Source organism: Mesocricetus auratus, unplaced genomic scaffold (genome assembly GCF_017639785.1).
Source record: "Mesocricetus auratus isolate SY011 unplaced genomic scaffold, BCM_Maur_2.0 Super-Scaffold_100008, whole genome shotgun sequence".
NCBI lineage: Eukaryota > Metazoa > Chordata > Mammalia > Rodentia > Cricetidae > Mesocricetus > Mesocricetus auratus.
Window position 1 is genome coordinate 87906996 of NW_024429192.1, and position 25737 is coordinate 87932732.

The window sequence follows — 25737 nt, forward strand, 5'->3', positions numbered from 1 at the left end:
CTGGCAAACAGGTCCCCTATGGTGTTCCATAATCTTGGTATTATTTTTCCATAGAGGCATATGCCAAGCTACCTCTTCTGACCTCCCTTCTGACATATCCATACACTGTTCTGGCAAGAAAGTCAGATACTTACTTGTTCACTGTACTAAAAGGTTGGGTTAATAAGCAGACTACCAAATTCCCGAGCCATCTTGTTAGGCTCCTCTTGAGTCTGCCAGCTCCTCTTGTGGTATTCCAAGGCATGACAAGCTCCATGTCATGACATGCAGGGTGGGAAGGGCTGGGAGGAGAACAGCAACTGAAGAGGACTCCTACTTCTCAGAGACAAACAGGGAAAAGGAGCATGCTTGGGAACCTGATGTCCTTGCTAGCGGGTGAACCTATCTCCCAAGTAAAGTTCATGTCTTCTAATATAGAGAGGGGAGCAGAAATTCTGGAGAACCCCATCTTTCATGCTGGTGCTTTCTAACAGAAGAAACAGGAACAGCCACTGGTGAATGATGGCTCTTTCAGGACCAGGGAGGAGTACTAACTGGAAAAGGAGTAATGATTCAACTAATTGTTGGACAAATTCAGAGAGACTCCCATGCTATGGAACCTTTCGTTTTTCTTTTTTTCCAGTACTGAGGAATCAGTCAGGGCCTTGCACAATCTAGACAAATCCTCTCCTCTATTGCTGAGATAGCAGCATATCATCAATTGCTTTGCTTTTTGAGATGGGTCTCACTAAGTCACCAGGGTGGCCTTGAACTCACTGTGTAACCCAGGAAGGCTCTGAACTTGTGATCCTCTGGTTTTTTTCCTCTCTTGTGCTAGCTGACAAGTATGTACCACACTCTGCTATCTTTAGTTTCTCCTAAACTAGATGCTAGACAGTGAAAACTAAGAGCTGATTCTGTCACAGGATCTGGAACACTAGGTGACAGCAACAACTCTTCCCTGATGTCTCCCCACTTGAAATCTTTACAAACACCAAATAATCAACTTCATTAGCATGCAGTCACTGAAGTAAGCCATACCTGACCAAGATCAGAAGTACACTAAAATGACCCCAAAGCAAAGTACTAGCAGATAAGAGGAAAACTACACTAAAACAGCCAGATGTTTATGGATTCGAGTAAGCCCTCCCCTCTTCAGTCTCACACAATTGCCAAACCAGTGCTGCTAGGCTGCCTTGGCATCTCAAGCTGTTCAGCAGTATGATGTGGATAGCCTCTCAACTGATATCCAGAGGTGCCCCTATTTCTACTGTTACTAACAGGGCAACTTAAGTTGCTACCATATAGATGTTAAGATGGGAAGAGTTTTGCTACTTGTTATAAGATACAGAAGTTGTGGTTGTACTACTTAAAAGAATCTTTATAGAGTTTGACAGTGATTTTTATGTATATTAGATAACATATTTTACAGTTTTATGTATTGACTTGTATTTTAATCTTTTTTTTTTTCTAGTAGTGTACTTTACTAGACTATTATTGGCAGATCTTTTAAGATAAGGTCTCAGGTAACTCTGGCTGCCCTCAAGCTTGTTATGTGGTCAAAGATGACTGTAAATTTCTGATCCTCCTGCCTTCATATTCCAAGTGCTGGGATTACAGGCACACAGGGTAACCAGTTTTGTGTAGTGCTGCTTTTGACCTTGGGGCTTTGCACATGCCAGGCAAACCCTCTATTGATTGAGTTACATCTTTAGTCCATGAGAAATTTTAGAAAGCCACTCTTTTTTTATTTTATTTTTATTTTGTTTGGTTTTTTCAAGAAAGGTTTCTCGGTGGCTTTGGAGGCTGTCCTGGAACTAGCTCTTGTAGACCAGGCTGGTCTCAAACTCACAGAGATCCACCTGCCTCTGCCTCCCGAACCACTGCCCGGCCTAGAAAGCCCCTCTTTAAAAAAAAAATTATTATGTATACATGTATGCCTGAATGGCAGAGGAGGGTACCAGATCTCATTGTAGATGGTTGTGAGCCACCATGTGGTTGCTGGGAATTAAACTCAGAACCTGTGGAAGAGCAGCCAATGCTCTTAACCTCTCCAGCCCGGAAGCTACTCTCAACTGAACTGAGAAATACATACTTCAACCAAAAGACAATGCCTCACTTCTGTGGGAAGTCTCAAGGACTTCTAGGTGATTCCCATTGTCTGGGTCTTGATCTGGTCACTAACCACTGCTCTAGAGCAGGACTTTCAAATGGCATGATTGGCAGTTTCTCAAATGGCGGAAAAACAGAACCTGTAAGGGGGGTTCCCAAGCTTTGGAAAGGGAAGCCTCTTCTGTCAAATCTAGCAGTTTTTGTTTTTTTAGTTATGTGCATTGGTGGCTTACCTGCATATGTGTCCGTATGAAGGTACCAGGTACCCTGGAACTGGAGTTACGGACAGGTATGAGCTGCCATGTGGGAATTGAACCTGGGCCCTCTGGAAGAATAGCAGTTAATAGTTCTTAACTGCTGAGTCATCTTTCCAGCCTCCTCTAGCACAGTCTTTAAACTAAGTGGAAGGGGCTGAGACTCACTGATGCCTCCTACTGTATATGTCTTTCCCTCATTGTATTACCAGCTCAGACACAACACATTCAAGCACCTCCATCTGGATGTCTAGAATGTGCCTCAAGCTTAACATGTCCCAAACTATGTTTTCCTTCCCAAATGTGCCTTCCTGCTGAACACCTATACCACAGCAACCCCCAACTCACTATTTCTCATACCTATTACTATGCTCATTCAATAACCTGTTCTCTCTTCTCACACCACCACCTGTTCTTGGTTTTCCTGTGAAACTGGGTTTCTCTGTGTAGCCCTGGCAGTCTTGGAACATGCTCAGTAGACCGTACTAGCCTTTAACTCAGAGATCCACCTACCTCTGCCTCCCAAGTGCTGGAATTAAGGTGTGTACCACCACCACCTGGCAGCACTTCCAGCTCTTTCAGTGTAATCGGTTTTAAAACGTTGTTTGTGTACATTCGTGTGGCATATATGTACATGTGTGTGGCAGTGCACAGTAGAGTTCAGTAAAGGACACTGATGTCCTGCTCTCTCTCACACACTACCACCTTAAGTCAGGGTCTTTTACTGAACCGGAAGCTAGGCCGGCAGGCAGCAAGCCACAGTGACCCCTTGATTGCCAACCCCTATTGCTGCCATGATTACTGGTGCACGTGACCATACCTGGTTTTTTGCATGGGCTCTGGGGATTTGAACTAAGAGCCTGATGTTTGTGTGGCAAGTTCTTACCAACTGAGCCATCTTCCTAGCCTCCAACATCAGCGGGATCCAACATCTCCACACACTGCAGACACACACATGTACATATATCCTCACTGACATAATAAAAAACACATAATAAAAAATAGTATTAATAGTTCCTAACTTCAGACTGTCTCTCATCCCCTCTTCCTGTATTTTCTCAACATTTGGTGTTAAACTTTTACCATGGCTGCCTTAGACAGATGCCCACCAGAGCTTCAGGCCTGGAGATCCATTATGAGTTCTGTGTCTACCTAGTTTCTAAAATGGATGAATTCACAAATACATTTATTCATGCACTGAGGGTGTTAGCTCATTGGTAGAGTATGTCATTAGCATGTATAGAGGCCTGGATTTAATCCACAGACTACATGCCTGTATACACACACACACACTTTCCCCTCTCTCTGTATCAATTCTATACTATAAGAACTGATCCACAGTTGGGCAGTGGTGGCGCATGCCTTTAGTCTCAGCATTCGGGAGGCAGAGGCAGGAGGATCTCTGTGAGTTCGAGACCAGCCTGGTCTACAAGAGCTAGTTCCAGGACAACCTCCAAAGCCACAGAGAAACCCTGTCTCGAACTCCCCAACCCCCAAAGAACTGATCCACACCTTCCTTATAGGTCTTAATGACTAATAAAAACTGATGAGCTGCCAGGTGGTGGTAGCACACACCTTTAATCCCAGTATTCAGGAGGCAGAGGCAGGCAAAAGTTTCAGACCAGCCTGGTCTACAAGAGCTAGATCAAGGACAGACTCCAAAGCCACAGAGAAACCCTGTCTTGAAAAACCAAAAACCAAACAAAAAACTGAGGAGCTATCCTTTCTTGATTTCCGTTTCCTACTGAATGCTGTATGTATCTTGCCTACTAATTTAATTTTTGATTCAATGTCTCCCTGGGTAGCTCAAGCTCATCTCAAACTTACAATTCTATTAATTCTACCTCTTAAATACAAGGATTACAAATGTATACACCACACGCGAACAAATAAAGCCATGTTTCTAAAAAACATTGCTGAACTTTTTGTTTCTACTTCTGAGTATAGGAATCTAAGAAGTAAAACAAGAACACTGGCACGTTCTAAAAAAATTCAGAGCAGAGTTAAATTTAAAAAGTAAACAGGCTGATAGTGATGACATTCTAGTATCTTCGTCTCTCCTGCCCCTCCTGCAATGCTTGCTCACTTACTGCCTACTGAGTCTTCTGACAACCATGTCACTTCCGCAGTTATTTATAGAAATAGCCTGCATCTGCTCAATCTGATGTTCCCTTCTTGAATGACTCATTCACAGGAGTCCAGGCTGCAATTAACTAGCAATTCCACATGGGTACATGAACATCACACAGAACAGAACATTGTGTACTGTGTGTGGTTGTGTGTGTGTGTGTGTGTGTGTGTGTGTGTGTGTGTGTGTGTGGTCCCCCATGAAAAACAAGGGACAGGAATAGAGGGCTTACTATTTTCATTAAGCCCTTCCCCCAAAGATAGGCTCTGTGTAGCCCTGGCTACCCTGGAACTCACTGTAGACCAGGCTGCCTCAAACTCATAGAGTTCTGTCTGCCTCTGTCTCTGCCTCCTGAGTGCTGGGATTAAAGGCATGCACCACCACCATATGGCTTTTTTTTTTTCCTTAAAGAGAATGCCAAACAAAGCCTGACTTTAAAAAAAAACCTTGCTTTTGCTCAATAGACTGTTCCATGAAACAAATCCTACCACTTTGTTAGAAATAGGCTTATTAGCCATCACACCATTACTCATTGGTAAATCAAATCCATAATCCACAAAAGCAGCAATAAATAATTTTTTCTATCATAATAAATTATAAACAACTAGGCACATGAACTTCCCATCCTTAAACAGGATAGCAATTTTACTGGACCCTACTAAAAATCCATACAACATAGGAGAAACAAATCTTGCTAGTATTCATAAAAAGGGGCTGGAGGGATGGTGCAGCAATTAATAGAACTATGGTTCAGTTTCTGGTACCTACACTGTTGCTCACAATGGCCTGTAACTCCAGTTCCAGGGGGGGGTTGACACCCTCCTTCTGGCCTACACAGGTAGTATATGTATGTTATATATTTACATACAGGCATGCAAAACACTCATATACATAAGATAAAAACAAAACCTTTCAAAAAACATACATGCATCAGAAACTGAATTATTCTATAGGCTAATTCCTGACTTTGATAAGTAACTGACAAATCTAATAAAAAAAATCAAACTTCACTCTTCTGGGCCTTTCACAGCATCTCTAACTAGTTTGTTCTCTCCTTTGCCTATACTTAGTACATTTCAAGCATTAAAAAGTGATCATAGGGACTGGAGAGATGGTTCAGGGGTGAAGAGCACCGGGTGCTTTTTCCAGAGGTCCTGAGTTCAATTCCCAGCAACCACATGGTGACTCACAACTATCTGTAATGAGATCTGATGCCCTCTTCTGGCTTGCAGTACAGGCGCACATGCAGGAAGAATTCTGTATACATAAATTTAAAAAAAAGTATTACAAGCAAACAGAACCACAGAACTTCATGACTAAACTGCTAAATATTTAGGCTGAAACACTAACATAGTCACATTGTTTATCTCACCTGACTGACTACCTTGTTATTAAGGTACTACCATTTGTAAGGAAATCTCAGAAAATTAAAGTCACTTGCTCAAAACTGCAACTTCACATCATGCTATTTGAAATTTTATATCATACTGGCAGTTTCTCTCTCCCATTGCCCTTAAGAATCATCTGAGGCAGCTCCAAAAGAGCCTGAAGTCACATAACCACCACACACAAGTGCCTTGTGAACATTCCCAGTGACATCCTTCTCAGCTCTTGAGCTTTGATTCTGTTCCTTTCCAAGAAAGCAAGTCACACAAATGTTTTGGTTTTGCCATATTCAGAAGACATGTTTATAATACATGGTAGTCTATCCTGTTTACATTATACTACTTCATTTTTTGTGAGTGGGTTCTGCTATATGAAGTTTAATTGTCGTTACTGTTGTTTAATGTACATAAATTGTGAGTACTTTCTAACTTAGACACAAACAAACAAAAAAAACCCCACCAAATGTGTGATGGTGGCCCATGCCTTTAATCCCAGCATTTGGGAGACAAAGGCAGGCAGATCTCAGTGAGTTCGAGGTCAGTCTGGTCTACAGAGCAAGTCCCAGGACAGCCAGGCTACACAGAGAAACCATGTCTGGAAGGAAATAAAAAACAAAAACAAAGAAACAAAAAAACCACCAATTACCATCTAGACTAGGAACAACTTACATTTTTGCTGCTGACAGTACTGCTTTGATCAGCTGCTGTTGACTGAGCATGGTAGTAGATGCTGGTGGTTGTGGGATCTGTGTCAATGTCTTAAAATGATAAAGCATCTGTATTGATTGACTCTTCCCATTTAATATGCGATGCTGGCTGGTAGCATTCTGTTCACATGATTTATTTCAAAATTGAAGTCTAGCTTCTCAAAGGCCTACTTACCATCTAAATTGATACAATATTCTAAAGTGTTTGCTGTCATTTTCCCAATACTCATATTTCTTAAGGAATAGCTCTCAAGGAACTTTTCTTTGATCGTCTATAGGAAGCAACTGCAACCCCAACTATTTGATTTTACAGTGGGACTGGGGTCAGTCACATCTTCACGCTCCTTCTATTTCTAGTTCTCCTGCTATTTCCATCACTTCTGCAGTTAGTCTGTCCCCTAAAGTCTAACTACTCAGTCATTCGTGATGATAGAAATCCACTTCTGAATTGTTTCTCCTGTGAATGACAAATGTTCTCAATGACATCTTGTAACTGATGGTAAGGACTAGTGCAGCTAGAGCAGGCATGATCACACTAATCTCACAAATGTTTTCAACAGCATTCTTAAAAGACTGACCAGGTTTATATCCAAGGAACGCTTTTTCTCAGCAGGTCTAAATACTGGACTATAACCAGATGTGCTGTTATCAAGGCTTTGTTGACCCATTTATTCAGCACAGACAGGGTAGTTTCCGGATGACTAATGGTCCTAGAACTTCTGAATTTAGTAAGCAAGCACTAGGTTCAACTTAAAAGTCACCAGTTGCTATCAACTCCAATGAGACATTTAGCTTGTCATGGAAGTTCTAAAGCCAGGGCTTCTCAATAGCTATGGAAGTTCTACATGGTATCTTCTTTCAACAGAAAAGAACACTTTGCGGCTGGAGAGATGACTCAGAGGTTAAGAGCACTGGCTGCTCTTTAGAGGTCCTGAGTTTAATTCCCAGCAACCACATTTTGGTTTACAACCATCTATAATGAGATCTGGTGTACTCTTCTGATGTGGAGGCAGAACACTGTATACTTAATAAATAAATCATTAAAATAAGGCAAAGAAAAAAATCTTAATTTACAGTGAAGGTTATTTAGTGTGGCCACCTTCACCAATTACTTGGGCTTTCAACAGCAATCAAAGTACTACAGGGCATCTTCTTCCAATGGAAATTTCAGTGTGGCCAACTTCACTCAATGCCTTAGCTAGGTTTTCTGAATCATTTACTAGATTCTGTGTCAACATTTGCTTCTGTACCTGCACTTTTGTTAGAGATGGTGTCTTTCTTTAGCTCTTATGAACCACCCTCAGCTAGCTTCAGACTTATCATCTACTGCTGCCTCACTTCCCTTAGCTTTAGTAGAACTGTAGCATGTTAGGGCCATCACTTATTGGAATCTTGTGGCTAGTTTGAGTTATTCATAACCGAATTTTATCATCAGAAAGGCTATTTCTTAAAATTCTTCAAGAACTTTTATTTTGAGGGGGCTGGAGAGATGATTCAGACGTTAAGAGAGGAGCTGGGTTCAACTCCCAATCGTGGTGGTTTAACTACTCAAACACCAGTTCCAGTAGATCTGACACCTCTTCTGGCCTCCATAGGTTCCTGCACACACAGGGTGCACTGACATACATGCAGGCAAAACACTCATACATATAAAGTACATTAAAATAGTGAGGTGGCAGTGGCGTATGTCTTTAATCCCAGCACCCGAAGGCAGAGGCAGATGGATCTCTGAGTTCAAGGCCAGCCTGGTCTACAGAGTGAGTTCCAAGATAGCTAGGGCAGTTACACAGAGAAATGCTGACTCAAAAACAAAAACCAAAAAAAGTAACAGGAGGTAGTGGCCCACACCTTTAATCCCAGGGCTTGGGGAGACAGAGGCAGGTGGATCTCTGAGTTTAAGGCCAGTCTAGTCTATAGAGTGAGTTCCAAGGTTACACAAAGAAACTCTCTCTTGAAAAGCCTAAAACAAAACCAAACAAAACAACACCCCCCCCAAATAGGAAGTGAGTACATGTAGTTGAAAAAAAAAAAAAAGACAAATAGCCTTGCTCAATTCATACAAAATGCAATCTGTGAATGGCACTAAAGTACTACACAGTAAAATATGAGACATCTGTCCTGTACTTCTCTACACTGGCCTGAGAAATGACTGCAGGTAGGAAACTGTTCACTCCTGCAACAAACTATCAATGGTTAGATCTCCAACATCAAACAAAACTAAGTAAACCACAGGTATTTGTTTATTGCATGCTGTGTGATGCAATATTATGAAAACCTCTCTTAAATTCTAAGAGACTGGAACTTTAGTTGGACCTCACAGCCAGAGTTAATAATACATCTTGAGGTCACTTAAGGCTGCTGTCCTACTGTATACTCTGTTTTTAACAAGCCTTTAAGAGAAAACAATGTAAGAACCAACCTTACTTGCCTTGGATTTCTCATGTAGTCAACTTTTACAACCTAAGCTAATACACAGCTGTAATTTTAAATTAGTACACTTCCATGCCCCACCCAGAATACATGTGTATCATTTGCTTGAAAAGTAACTTCATAAAATTTACCTTAACTGTTGAAACTTACAGATAATGGTTGAGAAACAATGTTTGTCATCTGGGGCAGTTGCTGCCAGTGACTTAATCCCTTGTAAAACTCTGTTAAAAGATTTCTGAAATGTGTCCCATTGGTTCCATCATGCGATGCTTTCTATACTGTTCACTAAATAGAGACAGAAGACACAGGGAGCAAAAAGCAGAGAATTCAAATTTGGGATCTTCTTGATTAAATGACTCTGAGGGGAAATGCTTTTATTTCTTCCCTTAATTCAACACCCATGTGTCATTGCTGACAGATGTGTTTGATCCATGGATATGCATACAAAGACAAAGATGAAACAGTTGGTGTACTAAACCTTAATCCTGTAAAGCAAGACTATTCCATGTCTGAGAGCCACCACACTTTAACTGTTCCCACCACTCACATGTACCATATGTTCATCAGTCAATGCGTTCACCAGTTCATTCAAGTCTGGAAACGCCACAGGTAACATTTTAAAACTTCAGTTAGGGCTGGAAAGATGACTCAGGTGTTTCATAAGCACAAAGACGTCGTCCAGAACCCACAGTGGGGGGAAAAAAACCAACCCAAAACCTGGACATGGTGGTGCGTCCTGAGGAGGAGGATTCACTGTTCAGCCAGCTTAGCTTAAGGGACCCTATGATTTATACCTCTTCAAAGGCTTTCCCCCAAGTGGTCACATTTTAAACACAGGGATTAGGACTTCCACCTTCAAATGTGAGATTGAGATTAGACACCATCTAGCATACAACACTGCCCTCTGACTCACCAAAATTTGTCTTTCACCCATGCAAAATGCATAGGACTCCATCCCAGATAGCTCTCAAATTTTGGCCAATCTTACCAACCTTTACATCCCAAATCTCACTTAAATGCAATTCAAATCAGTATGGCTGGACTCATGATTCATTTTAAGGCAGAATTCTACTTCTGCTATGACCCTGTGAAACAAGAAAAGCTATAACCTTCCAAAATTCAAATGGTGAGATAAACATGGGAGAGACATTCCCATTCCAAAAGCAAGAATCAGATGATGCTGGCAGGTTACAGTTAAGTCTTGCAATCTGCCATTAGATGGTTTATTGGTGGTGACAGTTTTGAGACAGGGCCTTTGTAGTCTAGGTTGTGTAGTTAAGAATAGCCTTGAGCTTCTGATTCTCCTACTCCCAACTCGAACACTGTGATTCCATCAACCACCACGGCCAACTGTGTGTAGAACTGGGGATTGAACATAGGGCCTTGGGTATGCTAGGCAAGCACTTTTTTCTAATATATACAGCATTCTGCTTGCATGTATGCCTGCATTACAGGTCAGAAGAGGGTATGAGATCTCATTATAGATGGTTGTGAACCACCATGAAGATGCTAGGAATTAAACTCAGGACCTCTGGAAAAGCAGCCAGTATTCTTAACCTCAGAGCCATCTCTCTAACCCTCTAGGCAAGCACTCTTACCAACTGAGTTACACCCTCAGCCCTTAGATTTTTAGGTCTCATGAATAACCCTCCTTGAGCAAGGTCTAATGAACAACTATAATCCCACAATTTTGGGAGATGCTGGCTACTTAGTAAGTCAGTTTAAAAGGAAGAAAAATCTTTCTTGGTTCCACACTATGTTGCTTGGTCTAATTAGTGGCAACTCTACCTTTTATGCCCAGAGCAGTAAAACACCCTCTTCTACACTAGAGAGTAGCCTAATTTATAACAAGGACCCAACCACTCTGATCCTGTGGTAATAACGGCAGCCCTGATGATATATATGTTCTTGATCCTTCTTGCCCTTTATTGAAGAATAATGCATACCCACAGCTAGTTCTCTAGACTCATATGCTGGAATTCTGGAACTCTCAAAGATGTCTTTTATTTTGTTGTCATCGACCCTTAAGCTTCAGTGGGCAGCAATCCTACTAATATAAGCCCTTCTCTATTCTGGCTTAAACTAGTTTCTGCTAACTGGCCATCTAGATCCACAAACCACACATCAGCTAACCTGTTTAGTAAACAATTATCTAGCCACAACCTGCTGTTGTATCCAGAAGATTCTTTGTAATTTCTTAAATATGGTCTGAGTATTTTTCTGCATCTTCAAGCTTTGGTTCTTTTGTGCTTAAAAAGTTCTTCTTCAACTTAACTCTATCACATTTTACTATAAGCAACTAAAAGACATAAAGTCACACCATTAATATTCCCCTTAGAATTGTCATCTATGGGGCTAGCAAAATGATTCAGAAGATAAAAGTGCTTGTCACCAACCTGACAATCTGAATTTGCAAGTGTCAGGTCCAAATGAAACTCCAAATCCCCAAACTCCAAAAGGCAATCCAAATATCCAGAAATAGGCTCAATTTGGACTACAGGAAGATTTCTGTAGGTTAGATAAAAGCCAGCATTCCTCAGGAACTTGTGAAACTGGTTCCTGTCTATGGAAAGGAATAATTTCCCTTACCTATGGCAAAATGGACATATGGCTACCTGTGATGCCTATTAGCATATCAAAACACTTGCTGAGCTGGGCGGTGGTGGCACATGCCTTTAATCCCAGCACAGGGGAGATAGAGGCAGGTTTCGAGACCAGCCTGATCTACAAGAGCTAGGTCCAGGACAGCCTCCAAAGGAACAGAGAAACCCTGTCTTGAAAAACCAGGCTTCCTCAGTATCACCATTTCAAAATCCATGCTGGTAACATTCTAGCTCTTCTTACTTCCTCCTCTACCTGAGCTCAACTCCCTCCAGGTAGCAGGATTCCCTCCCACAGCTACTCATTCTCCTTATAAGCCTGGTATTCTCACTGTTTTCTTTCTGCTCTTGCTCTGCTTCTCACACTATGTTCTCTCTACTCTCTATGCCCCACTATTCTCCCTTCTCTCACAGATAGATAGCCCTGGCCATGTCTAGTCTACTTCTTTCTCTCTCTGCTCTGGACTCTTCAGGATGCTTCTGTCTGCTCTTTCATATCTACAATGAAATCCTTCCCTTTAACCACACCATGGAGCCATCATGTTGTCAGTTTATATAATAAGAACTGACTTTCCTAACTTGTCTTTGGCTACCAAACACACACCATGTCATGCATGTCTCCATCCTGACTAGGGTGCCCATACAAAACACTATATTACAATGTAATAAAATTCAAAAGGTTCAGCTAAATACCCAGATTCATCATCCCAGCACTCGGGAGGCAGAGGCAGGCGGATCTCTGTGAGTTCGAGACCAGCCTGGTCTACAAGAGCTAGTTCCATGATAGTCTCCAAAGCCACAGAGAAACCCTGTCTCGAGAAACCCTGTCTCGAAAAACCAAAATAAATAAATAAATAAATAAATAAATAAATAAATAAATAAGTAAGTTTCCTTCCTATCTGATTGTTTCAGGGAGAAGTTTGGGGCCTAGGTCTCATTCATGTTTACTGACTTCTGTTAAAGAACAAAGCTTTACAGATGCCACACACAAAGGCAATAAGATCCAAGCATCTGAGGCACTGAAATTCTTGAAATTACGACAAACTTCCCTATTCCATTCCAGTCTCTACTGGTTTTTGAACAGCAAATGGAAAGGTGTATGTGGAGGGATATATCAATTTCAAAAACTATCTTTAGATAACTGTTCCTTAGATATCGTCCCTTAGAATTTAGAGGATATCATTTCTCCATGCTTTTAATTGTTTAAAATTGTTAGCCCATTTCTATGCTTGTATTTGATTGAAATATAAATACAACAATACAATTGGATCTGTAGCCAGTGTTATAATTCACTATTTTCCAGGAATACCACATGTGCTGCTTTCCAGTTTCCTGAGCTAAAAGTAACCATAATCCATCCATAAAACCAATGCCATCTCTTCTTTCATTTAGCATTTCCTACTCAAAGCAAAATCTAAACCGCTGTCAATAAGTGATACAAAACTAACACAAATGACTCTTAAGCAATTAAGAAAAAAAAACAAGTGAGACCCAGGTTCCTTAATTTTTTTAGTTAAAACAAAGTAAGTCAAATACTAAAAACAAACAAACAAACAAACCAAAAAACAACTGCATTATATAAACATTTTTCTTGTAATTTAATTCTATGTGATTTATAATGCAAACCTAAGAAACTGCCTCTTTTATTTTTTAATTTTGGAAAATTAACTTAAAGCATCAAAAAAGGAAAATGGATGCAATATCCACAACACCCACAGCTGATACAGCTAAGATAGCAAGCAGGCATAACAGAAAAATAAATAAGACCATGTGTAAATACTGTTAATCTATTTTAAGAAAACACTCTGAAAATTAAGCATGAATAAAAAACCCAATTTATGTAATTCAATAGTTCATTTATTGAATACTACACATTTCAAATGTGAATTAAAATGAGAAAGTTTTAAAATAAATATTAAATTAAAGCATAACAGCAAGTACGAACATTTTTGTATCAATCACCATTTGTATAAAACATTTAAACGTTAGATGGTATGTATTTCTCTAATTTCAATTTTGACTGAATTCTAAATAACTACTTACAGATTCCATCACTCAACTTGATTGAAACCTCAACATAGCTTCTAGTCCTGTGAAAAGTACTGTAAAGACGCACCAAATTCTTCACTGGAATTTCTCTGCCTTGAAAAAATATCTAAATCAAAAAGAGGACTGTGTGGTTAAAGATAATATGGGATACAGTCCTCCCTAGATCTGAATTTTTCCATCTTTTACTACAGAAATATATAGAATAAATTGCTTAACTTAAAAATATTGTTTCTTTTCATAAAAGCCCATATTAGGACTATGGCTCAACACTGATAGGCATTAAACTGACAGTAGTCATTTACATAATACAAATGTTAGTAAACTCTGTAACAGTAAACTCAGCAACGTTTGTCTTTAACTACAACCTATCAACTGAAATCCCCATTATTGTAATTTGGTTGCTGAAAAATCCCCCTTAAAATCCATGCATCAAATTGTTACACAATACTAATGAGAATCTCAACCAATGAGTATTATAATAATTGATTTTTTTAACTTTCAAATAACCATTTCATATCAAAACTATACTAACCCATAGGGTCAAGAGAGTAACTGCTTTGATGTGGCCACAGGTGAAGTTCATGTAGACACTGAGTTCAGCAGAACACAGGAAGAAAAAAACAGTTACATAGTTTTGCCAGGCACTTACCCATCATCCTCACTAAGAATGTCATGTGGTTACAGGAAGACTGCTGAGCAGAAAACAGATAAGGAAAGCATAGACAGAAAGACTAAATGAAAGAAAGGAAACATGACTTCTAAGACCACTAAGAAAAAAGAACCTATTAAGTAAGCCTTTCCTAAACAAATTTTCTTTCATTTTGACATACAAAAATGAAAACAAACCAAATAACATTCAGAATGCCAACTGAAGATGGTATATTATAATTACTAGCTGTGGATCAATTTGTTAATCCTAAGAGTAAAACTTTAATTTTAGATTTCTCATATGAAAATACAAATAAATAAGACTACAATATACTGCCCAAAACCTAGCCTTTTAAAGAACTCTACTAAATGTAAACACAATTTTAAGCACAATACAATAGAGAGAAGAACCCAAGAGCTTCTCTAAAACTTCTCAACCTTTCCACTAGTTTACAAAGGAACTTTAACTTAAATACAAGCAAGAAAAAGAATTAAGAGCTAGACCCATGCCTCTAATCTTAGCACCTGGGAAGCAAACGAAAGTAGATCTCTGAGTTTGAGTTCAGCGTGGTCTACAAAGCAAATTCCAGAACAGCCAGGGCTACACAGAGAAACCCCGTCTCTAAAAGAGAGAGGGAAGAAAGGAGAGAGAGGAGAGGAGAGGAGAAAGAGAGCATGCAAACGTGCTACAGACTGACATCCCCAAAGTCTTCACTTACCACAGGTGTAATGCTGGTTAATGTGGTTCTATCTAGTTCTAAGACTACTGTCTATGGGTGTGTCCAAACTACATAAAGCATTTTATTTTTAATACAGAATACTGAAGCTAACAAACCATGTGCTGAGATGTGTATTATGTATACAATCATTGGAATACTACACCTGAAATGTGACAGGGTTACTAGTAAGAAATCTTTGAAGAAAAACAGATTATTTCTAATATAAATGACTAAAACTTCCATTAAACGTCTGAAAAAATAACCAACTAAAATTTTCCAATCTAAGGAAGAATGGTTAAGTGCCTGTAACCTCAGCACTTGGGAGGGGGCAGGAAGGACTTGGAGCTTAAGGTCATCCTCTGAAGCCATCATGGTCTCCATGGAACTATGTCTTTTTTTTTTTTTAAAGTAAAAAAAAGAATAATTGTCTTTACTGTTAATGATCTTTTTCCCAAGAATTATCTTGCAGCCTTGCAAGATGGCTCAGTGAGTAAAAGCAGTTGCCAACAAACTTGAGTAGCTACTCACATGATGGAAGAGACCAATTCTTCGAAGCTGTCCTCTGACCTCCATGTGAGTGCAATGGTACTGGCACATGTAAGCATGCATGCACACACATGCTGGCATGATTGAAAAAAATGCAAAAAAGCCAAACAAAAAGAAACCACTAAAAGTTATTTGTGACACAACATCCTTTCCTGTGCATACCCTGACAGTGACGGCATATTAATAATTTCCCTACATCATCATTTACACACATACTGCACTCAAAAATTAAATACCTATCAATCTTTCCTCTGAAATTTACATAGCACAAAACAGCAAAAATTTTTTAGGCTTTAATAGTCAACAATCTGGAAGTTATAAATGGTTTACGGGCTGCTCTCAAAGAGGAGCAAGTTCTGTTCCCAGCACCCACATGGCAGCTCACAACCATCTCTAACTCCAGTTCCAGAAGGATCCAATGCCCTCTCCTGGCATTCTTGGGAATTGCATGCATGGTGTACACATACATACATGAAGGAAAAACATTCAAACACATGAAAACAAAAACATGACATTTTGAATCAACTAAACTGAAATCAAATGAATTATTGTTTCACAAAATAAAAAAACAAAATAAATACAGATAATCACTAATGGCTCTTCTATAATCTATTTCAACAAATCTAACTCCTTGTTACCTTGAGGACAGTCTAAAGAAAAAAATCTGGTATGTATGCCAAGAAGCTATTGTTTTAATGGTACCTTAATTTTAATCAAAATCAAAATTGTTATGCCAATACTTGTTTTGTTTTTTTGAGACACTGTCTTACTGGAACTTGCTATGTAGACTAGGCTAGCCTTGAACTCAAAGATACCTGACTGTCTCTCCCAGCATATCAATATTATTCTGTAAAGACAGCCACCCCCAGCAGGCTGTCTGTCAATTGCCTAATTTAGTTTCTCTTTTCCAGTAAACTTAGAAAAATACAGCTAATAATTTAATAGAAAAAATATTCACAAATTGTGTAACTCATAAAGCTTAACTTTAAAACAATCTACCCTTTATACAATCACTGAATTACCTCTTCTGAATGATCATAGTATCAAAATGAAACTAATTCTTTTCCCACAACTCTAGTGTAATGTATAACTGTACGTGGAGTGCAGATTAACAACAGTTATAACTTTAGCCCTTCTCAGTTAGAGGATTCATATCAGTATACATTTATACACCAATGGACTTAGAGGTAACACAAGGCTCTGGGCACGGGTAATAACAGTAACAACGAATTATATTTCTCCAACATTTCAAATGGGTAACAACACACTATTTTTTTTGTTTATCTTTACTTAGAAAATTAGTTTCTGACAAACTTATAATAAAAATTTGAATGAAATATGGACATTTCAAAGAAAACTTAAACACTATAAATTACATTTGAAATTATGAATCTTTTAAAAATGTATCAATATGTAAAACTAGAAAGTTCAATAATCTATATTAATTAGAGATAAACTTAAAGTACCTAAATCAATTGTCACTTCAACAACAAACCCAATTATTTTATTTTATAATTTTACTTTTAAACACATAAACATATGAAACAATGTTTTCTTTAAAGAGGGGGAGAATAATGAAAATAAAACTTCCCACTTGAAAAGCGGCACCAAAGTTCAACTTGAGTGCTTTACTAGCAAGATTATAACAAATATAATCATAAATCTATCAATTGATCAATTAGGTAGTCATTTTTACTCAAAGGCTAAAACTAGAACAAAACCCCCAATTCTAATTCGTTCATACAGAATTAGAATGAATAGAAGCTGTGTGACACATCTTCAATATAGCACCTAACAGCTATACAATTCTTTACAGTGAAAACCACACTAAAGTGGGGTGTGGTACCAGGGGCATTAAAATTACATTCAAATAAAAGGGAAAAAATGCTAAAAACTAACAGGTAAATTTTACATTCCTATTAGTTTTTAGCACCCAATAATGAATTGATATTAGTATCTTTTATTCCACAGTCACTCATTGTTATTTTTTTTTTAAAAATGAGGCCCAATGCTTGGAAGAACTATTAAGTAATTTTCTACCTTTAAAAAGTGAGAATGCCAGTTTCCCTGCCTCAGAAAGAATAATTTTAAAAATTACACAGCAATGATTATTAGTCACAAATACAAGAAGATAAAGTTGAGTCTATAAAAGAAATCTAGAAATGTATCTATTCACAGTCTGTATCTCCCAAAGGCAATCTTCTATTCTGTCGAAATACAGTTGGATAACTAAGCTTATTATCCATAAGTTCCAGACTAATGACACTAAGACTCCTGCAGGAAGCTTCTCTTTTTTTTTTTTTTTTTTTTTGGTTTTTCAAGACAGGGTTTCTGCTCTCTGTAGCCCTGGCTGTCCTAGAACTCACTCTGTAGACCACAGAGATCTGCCTGCCTCTACCTCTTGAGTGCTGGGATTAAAGGTGTGCTCCCAGGCCGGGCGTTGGTGGCGCACGCCTTTAATCCCAGCACTTGGGAGGCAGAGGCAGGCGGATCTCTGTGAGTTCGAGACCAGCCTGGACTACCAAGCAAGTTCTAGGACAGCCTCCAAAGCCACAGAGAAACCCTGTCTCGAAAAACCAAAAAAAAAAAAAAAAAAAAAAAAGGTGTGCTCCCCCACTGTCCCGCTTTAATCATGTGTGCATGTGGGAAGTCTATGTACACGAGTACAGAGGCATGCAGAGGCTAGTGGGGTCCAGTGCCCTGGAGCTGGAATTACAGGTGGGTATGAGCCACCTTTTATGGGTGCAGGGATCCAAACTGGGTCCTCTGGAAGAGCACTTGCTCTAAATCACCCAGTCATCTCTCCAGTCCTAAATGAAGTTTTCTTATTTTCTTTTTTGGTTTCTTGGAGACAGGGTTTCTTTACACTACGCAAAGTTTCTAAAGACACAGCATATCTAACAGTTGCTTCACCTATCCCTTTTACTATGGTTTTCAAACTGTGCTGATTTAATTAACACACTGGAAAACACAAATCCAAATTAAAAAGCAATCTTATGTTAAAAAGATATGTATATTGTATAGATACACACACTTACACTCAGAACATGTGTTAGCATATTCCTACTACATGTTCAGTTAAGATGAACAAATACATATAAATGCACACATGTGCTGAAAAAGGTAAAAAGACGTAAATCAGGATCAACTCAATTATGAACAGCACAAAGCAGTGCAGGTAAATAGTAGCAGTCACAATCCTAGTAACAAGCAGCCACATGATTAAGAGACCTAGCTGAAGATACTTTTATCTAGTTTTCAGTCTCACAACTTGAAAAAAACAGTAAAAAGTTTTAAAAGACACACAAAGAACACATGATTTAAAATAGGCTATTTAGGAAAAAATTAAGAGTCATGACATATTAATATGCAAAACATACACAGGATCATGATAAATTAATTTTTGAAATTACATTGTGATTAGTTGGAAATTTTCTTAGAATAATAAACCAGAGAGTAAAGAAACATTTTCTATATAACACTGGAACAAAGGTATTCTACTAAGAGTGGTGGTGTTGCTTTCCTCGTAATGCTCAACAGGAACAGAGTAGGCAAAGCTGTGTCTGAAGATGAAAATGAATTACAAGACTCTAAAATGAAGTAGCACATCTAGAGGTTTTAAATTCTAAGAAAAGGAATTTCATCTAATAAAGACGTTAAAAACACACACACACACACACACATCTGGCTCCACAGTAAGAATTAGAACCAGGAGAAATAACACCTCACGGGACAAATGCTCTTTATCAGTGCTAAGCAATTATCCAAAATATTTTTATATCAGAAATACATTGCATCAAATTTAACAACAGCAAAAATGCTGAATCACTCAGAAGTATCTGACAGGCTTTTTAAACTATGAGTTACCTTGCCTCTAGCCCTCCTAGAACTTAATATATATGACTTGATTATATGTGCCTAGAGAGCTAAGAGCCTCCCACCTTTGCTCCTTCTGGAGAGGAAGGGGTCTGAATGTAATATATGACCCACAAACGATTAATATACCTGCTGTCTAACATTTACTGAAAATCGTTTGAACTAGATGAGATGCTAAATATGGCTTAGAGCTGAAACATAATTCACTACCGTGCCAAATTAAAGGAATCAACTATAAAGTCTTGTATAAAAAGCTGGTATTTCTGTATATTTAGGGTAATGAAGGAAAAATGTTGGTTTTTATGAAAATTTAAAAGTATGAGCTATTAAAAACCAGTTCAACAGTATTTAAAATAGTTTAAAATTCAGTTTTACAAAAAAAATCCTAGTTCCCTTTTCATTCTATTATTCATAATAACCAAAAGTATTATCACAAAAGATTATAAAAAACATTTAAAATAAATTTTATGCGATTTTTATTTGTACTTTAGGATCTAAACAATTGTAGGGAACACCCTTGTGAGACAACAGAGTAGTTTTCTTTTCATTTGAAGCTACTCCAAGTCAAGACAGACTCACTACTTTGTTCTCAAAGTAATCAGCATGCCAGCTAACCCAGCCAACTACGAGCTATCTGTGACAGGCGCTTGACTGTGTGAGCCTAGAGAGCCTCCCCACCTCGGCTCCCCTGGGAGAGGGAGGGGTCTCTGTATGCTTTTCTGTGATGGTTCCACTGAATTCATCACAATAGAGATCGACATCTGAAATTCGTAACGATCCAACATCTGAGCAATCTTCTTCCGAGACACACCATGTTTATTCCTCCTACCAAAAAAAGAAAAAGAAAAAAAAGAATTTTAAATCTTTTTTTTTTAAGATTTATTTATTTATTACATATACACCAGATTGAATTGTAGATGGTTGTGAGCCACCATGTGGTTGCTTGGAATTGAACTCAAGACCTCTGGAAGAGCAGTCAGTGCTCTTAACCTCTGAGCCATCTCTCCAGCCCCCGAATTTTAAATCTTTTCTCCCTTTTTTTAAGAAAGCATAGGTTTAGAGATTCAGCTATTTTACAGTAACAAAATAAAATCTAAATGGTATTTTACAAACATGAAGACACACTTGTTTATTCTTGCTTTATACAAAAAGATTCGTGCTTGCTATTTTCAGAGGACAAAGTTAAGTGATTACAGTTTCTTACAGAACGGCTCACTGAAAACATTGGGTATATAGCAAACAAGATGTTTTCTCTATTTTTTTTTTTAAGAGAAAGAACATGAAGCTGGAAGGTAGAATCTGGAAGGAATGGGAGAAAGGAAAGAATATGATCAAAATATATTACATGAATTTTTTTTTTAATTTTACAAGACAGGGTTTCTCTGTATTGTTTTGGAGGCTGTCGGTCCAGCCTAGCCTCGAACTCACAGAGATCTGCCTGCTTCTGCCTCCCAAGTGCTGGGATTAAAGGCGTATGCCACCACCACCCGGCCATGAAATTTCTTTAAACATTCTAAAACAGAAAAAATTTTAAAAATAAAAAATGATTATGATAGTGTTTTGAGAATTACAGAAGAAATGAATGAATTAAAATGAAAAGTAATTTATCGGTTACTTGTATATGTTATTTTGGTTTTCTGAGACAGGGTCTCTCTGGTGCCCTGGAACTCAGTATGTAGACTAGGATGACCTTAAGAACTCACAGAAATCAGTCTGTCTGTCTCTCAAGTGCTGAGATTAAAGGCGTAGAGCATCATTGCCCAGCTTTTCCTACTGTGCTTTATTATTAGAAATACAATAGGGTGTTGATTGAAATGTTAGATATAAAGAATATATATGATTTATTTTATATATGTATATGTAAGTTGAAAAAAGGCAAAAGTAAACAATGATATTAAGACAAAACTACATGGTAAAACTTCCAAAAAAAATAAAGCAGTAAAAGACTATAAGGTCAAAAAACAACAAAAACCAAAAAACAAATAAATAAAATTAAAATCCAAAGAACTGCCGGGCGTTGGTGGCGCACACCTTTAGTCCCAGCACCCAGGAGGCAGAGGCAGGCTGATTGATCTCTTTGAGTTGGAGGCCAGCCTGGTCTACAGAGCAAGTTCCAGGACAGCCTCCAAAGCAATACAGAGAAACCCTGTCTCAAAAAAACAAACAAACAAAAAAAAGAAATTATTTCACTGGGTGGTGGCAGTGCACGCTTTTACACCCAGCACTCAGGAGACAGAAGCATCAGGCAGATCTCTGTAAGTTCAAGGCCAGCCTGGTCTACAGAGTGAGTTCCAAGACAAGCTCCAAAGCTACAGAGAAACCCTGTCTTGGAAAAAAAAAAATTCCTCTGGCCATGGTGGTGTACTTAGGTGGATCAGTGTATGTTTGAGGCCAGACTGGTTTACATAGCAAGTTCCAGGACAGCCAGGACTACATAGTGAGAACCTGTTTCAAACAGAACAAAACAAACAAACAAACAACAAATTAAGTCACAGTCTCTCAAACATAAATGAAGCCATAACTATAGGACAGTTAAATCACTCAGTAATTTATATACCATGATTCAACTATCTTTGGTTTTAAATTTCCCATTTAAATTTACACTCTTCCACCATAACACACATGGTTTGGTAGGCAAACAATGCCAGTTAGACATTATTGTCTGTATATAGCACACAAATCACAACACAGGGTAGTCAAAGGAATGAAAGATGGGGAAATAAATGATTTGGGCCTCATACACAGAGTAACAGTCTGAAGACTGGGCATGCAACCAGAAAGTAAAAAATAGCAGTTTGAAGCAGGAAGGGGCAAACTTTGATGGAAGAAAAAAGTGAAAAAGGCAGTTTAAAAAGGTAGAGACATTTATACACTTCTTTTTTTTTTTTGGTTTTACGAGACAGGGTTTCTCTGTTTTGTTTTGGAGGCTGTCGGTCCAGCCTGGCCTCGAACTCACAGAGATCCACCTGCCTCTGCCTCCCGAGTGCAGGGATTAAAGGCGTGCGCCACCACCGCCCGGCTCATTTATACACGTCTATGAATTCACTTAAAATAAAATACTGAAATGTATTATTTTAAATGAGTAAATTATAAGCTATATGAATTATACCTCAATAAAACTGTTACTAGAAAGGAAGGGAACCAAAATAGGAAAAGAAAGGAGTGACAAGACAAACTGTGACGTGAAGAGAAGGACACTGGCTCCAAGTCCCGAGTCCACAGTCTCTCAAAAGGCTTTCATTCTGAAATCTGGAAAAATTGGAAGGGTACCTATCTAGTATATATGAAACTCTGGACTTATTTTCCCAGCATGATGTAAAAAAAAAAGAAAGAAAAGAAAGGAAAAGCAGAGAAAAGACCTACAAACAATCCAGAAACAAACACAGTCTCCCTGGCAGGCAACTACCCGTTCACATAAACTAGAGCATGAAGACTCTTCCTTATTTAAAGTGACTGGATATAATTTGCAGCAGAAATGTTAAGATGTCTGAAATGATATATTTCCCCTAACTCTGATGGGATATAAAACTAGCTAAATGCACATTACCATCCTAGAGAAAGAAGAGAAAAGGAATTCCCAAACACTGCAATTTCAAGGCTCTTGGGATAGAATTACGGAAAGATTGAAAAGTCAGAGCAAGACGAAAACACAAGGGACAAGTTGATGATGGATCCTACAATAGGGACATGGTGGTGGAGGGACGAGGGAGAAGCTCTGATATCACATTAACAGTCAATAAACTTCATTAAAGAATCCATGTTAAATACAAAGCACATTTAGTAAAAGTTAATAAATTTTGATAAGGCAAAGCTCTTCAAAAACTTGTTCCTCTTAAAAAGTCCCTGCTCCCAACTAACAAAGATGACAAAAAAAAAAAAAAAAAAAGCCAGAAAGAATCCAAACACACAAAGACAAATCAAAGAAACAAGGGTTAAATAAAAATGAGGCTCTTACTTTTCTAATTCTTCAGGATCAAACTTCCACCAAGTTTCCGGTTCGTGAAACTCTACTCTGTATCCTTTTCCTATGGCCTACACAGGGAAGGAGAAGACAAAACCCAGAAAGCATTCTTAAGGAAAAGAAAGCACACAGGTATAAGTCATCTGACAACAGGAGGCCACTCAACCAAGAAAAATGTTTCTTGGTAAAATGTGGCTTAGAAAATGTTAAGACTATGTAACTGGACAAATTCCAATCTTCAAGTCCAGGAGTAACTATGAAGAGCACATTCAATAATCATAAATAGCATTCCCAACCTTTTTGTTTGTTTGTTTGTTTTTTTTGTTTTTCGAGACAGGGTTTCTCTGTAGCTTTGGAGGCTGTCCTGGAACTCACTTTGTAGACCAAGCTGGCCTCGAACTCACAGAGATCCGCCTGCCTCTGCCTCCCAAGTGCTGGGATTAAAGGCGTGCGCCACCAACGCCCGGCTACCATTCCCAATTTTTAAGCTAAAAAAAGCCAATGAAACTATTTAGAAAACAAGGGAAAATGTCTTAATAATAAAGATTAAATAGACCAACATTTCAGAATATGAAAATATGTTTTAAGAACAAAAAAATTCACATCTATTATTTACCATTTCCACATATGGTTTCATTTCCCAGGCTTGTGTATTAGTGTTGTCTATTATAACTGGAGATCTTCCCTGATCGATAGCTTGTTTTGCTGAAATGAAAACATATAAATAAAATTTAAATATTTGGTATGAAGAAATACACCTTTGCATTTAAAACGAAAATTGCAGTATATCTTCAGTAAGTGCCATGAATACAAGACATACCAGACATAAAATACAAGATAATTTTCTGGACTGGATGCTGGTTTTAACAAAACAAACAAACCCAACAAACTGCTAAAACACACTTTGTAAAGTTTTGTTCATTTATGGCTAATGAAGCTTTCAGTCTAGATCCAATTTTCTTTTTCTTTTTGGTTTTTCTAGACAGGGTTTCTCTGTAGCTTTTGGAGGCTGTCCTGAAACTCACTCTGTAGACCAGGCTGGCCTCAAATTCACAGAGATCCATCTGCCTCTGCTTCCCGAGTGCTGGGATTAAAAGTGTGTGCCACCACTACCTGGCTTAGAACCAATTTTCATTAACAGAAAATATAGATGATTAAAGAATAAAGTACAATAAGCAAAGATTTACTTACACAGGAAGAAATTTTTTAATGAAAAGTGTAACAAAACACTAAGGCAATTAAATATGATCTTTTATAGGCTAAGACAGTAAATTTTTCTGTAATCTGATATGAGACAGATGGCTCCCACAGCAAAGCACCTGCCATGCAAGCCTACAAACCCAAGCCCATTCCCTGGAACCTACATCGAAAAGCAGGAGTAATGCTGTACATCTATAGCTCCAGAATTCTTACAGCAAGATGGAGGTGGAGACAGGAAACAGGCCTAAACCTTACAGTCTAGCTAGCCTGCAAGACAGAGTACAGCAACAAAAACAAGAGAGACCCTGCCTCAAAACAATTTGGAGGGAGATAATCACTATTGAAAAAAGTTGTTCTTTTGACCTCCACACAGAGTACATATGCACCTGCCCCCACCGAGCATACAGAAACACACACACACACACACAATAAAAATGAAAATGAAAGCTGGGCATGGTAGCGGTAGTACATGACTTTAATCCCAGCACTCAGGTGGCAGACGCAGGTGGATCTTTGTGAATTTGAGGCCAGCCTGGTTTACACAAAGAAATCCTGTATCAAAACAAAACAGGAATGTTTTAAGTGATGTTTTTGAATGTCAGTATAAAAGAAAGATACTACCCACAAGTAAAATTTCATGAATCAAGTAGCTCAATAGCACAGTTCAGTTATTTTTGTGGATTTCTTAGAATCATGATTCTCACATGTGTTACTTAAGAGAATGCAACTTTAATTCTAAACTCTCTCTATCTCAATGTCATCTCTTGACTATGAGGAGAAAAAAGTCACTGTCACAGTTAACCATTTGTTTATGATAGGAGTGTATGTATACCTCAGGGATATCAAACAAGAAAATTAACTTCTGGCAGGGTGGTGGTAGTGGCGCATGCCTTTAGAGCCAGCACTCGGAAGGCGGAGGCAAGCAGATCTCTGTGATTTCGAAACCAGCCTGATCTACAAAACAAGTTCCATGACAGATTCCAAAGCTACATAGAGAAACCCTGTTTTGAAAAACCAAACCAAACCAAAAAAATAAAAAATAAAAATAAAAAATTAACTTTTGAAAAATTATCAAAGTTGAGAGCAAAGATGGAAATTTTCTCAATATACTGGATTCAAACTACTAAATTGAACAAAATGAAA

General features: G+C 38.3%; 1 protein-coding gene across 4 annotated transcripts in view; it reads right to left on the minus strand.

Moving 5' to 3' along the window:
- Positions 1-25737, minus strand: part of LOC101843798 (NEDD4 binding protein 2 like 2) — a 57835-nt gene that overhangs the window by 18489 nt on the left and 13609 nt on the right. For all 4 annotated transcript variants that reach the window (XM_040751427.1, XM_040751426.1, XM_040751428.1 and 1 more), the window contains 3 exons: positions 24011-24099; positions 23389-23465; positions 20112-20258 (listed from right to left, as the gene is read on the minus strand). In XM_040751427.1, the coding sequence (XP_040607361.1) occupies positions 20112-20258; positions 23389-23465; positions 24011-24099 (313 nt within the window). The remainder of the gene's footprint in view (positions 1-20111; positions 20259-23388; positions 23466-24010; positions 24100-25737) is intronic.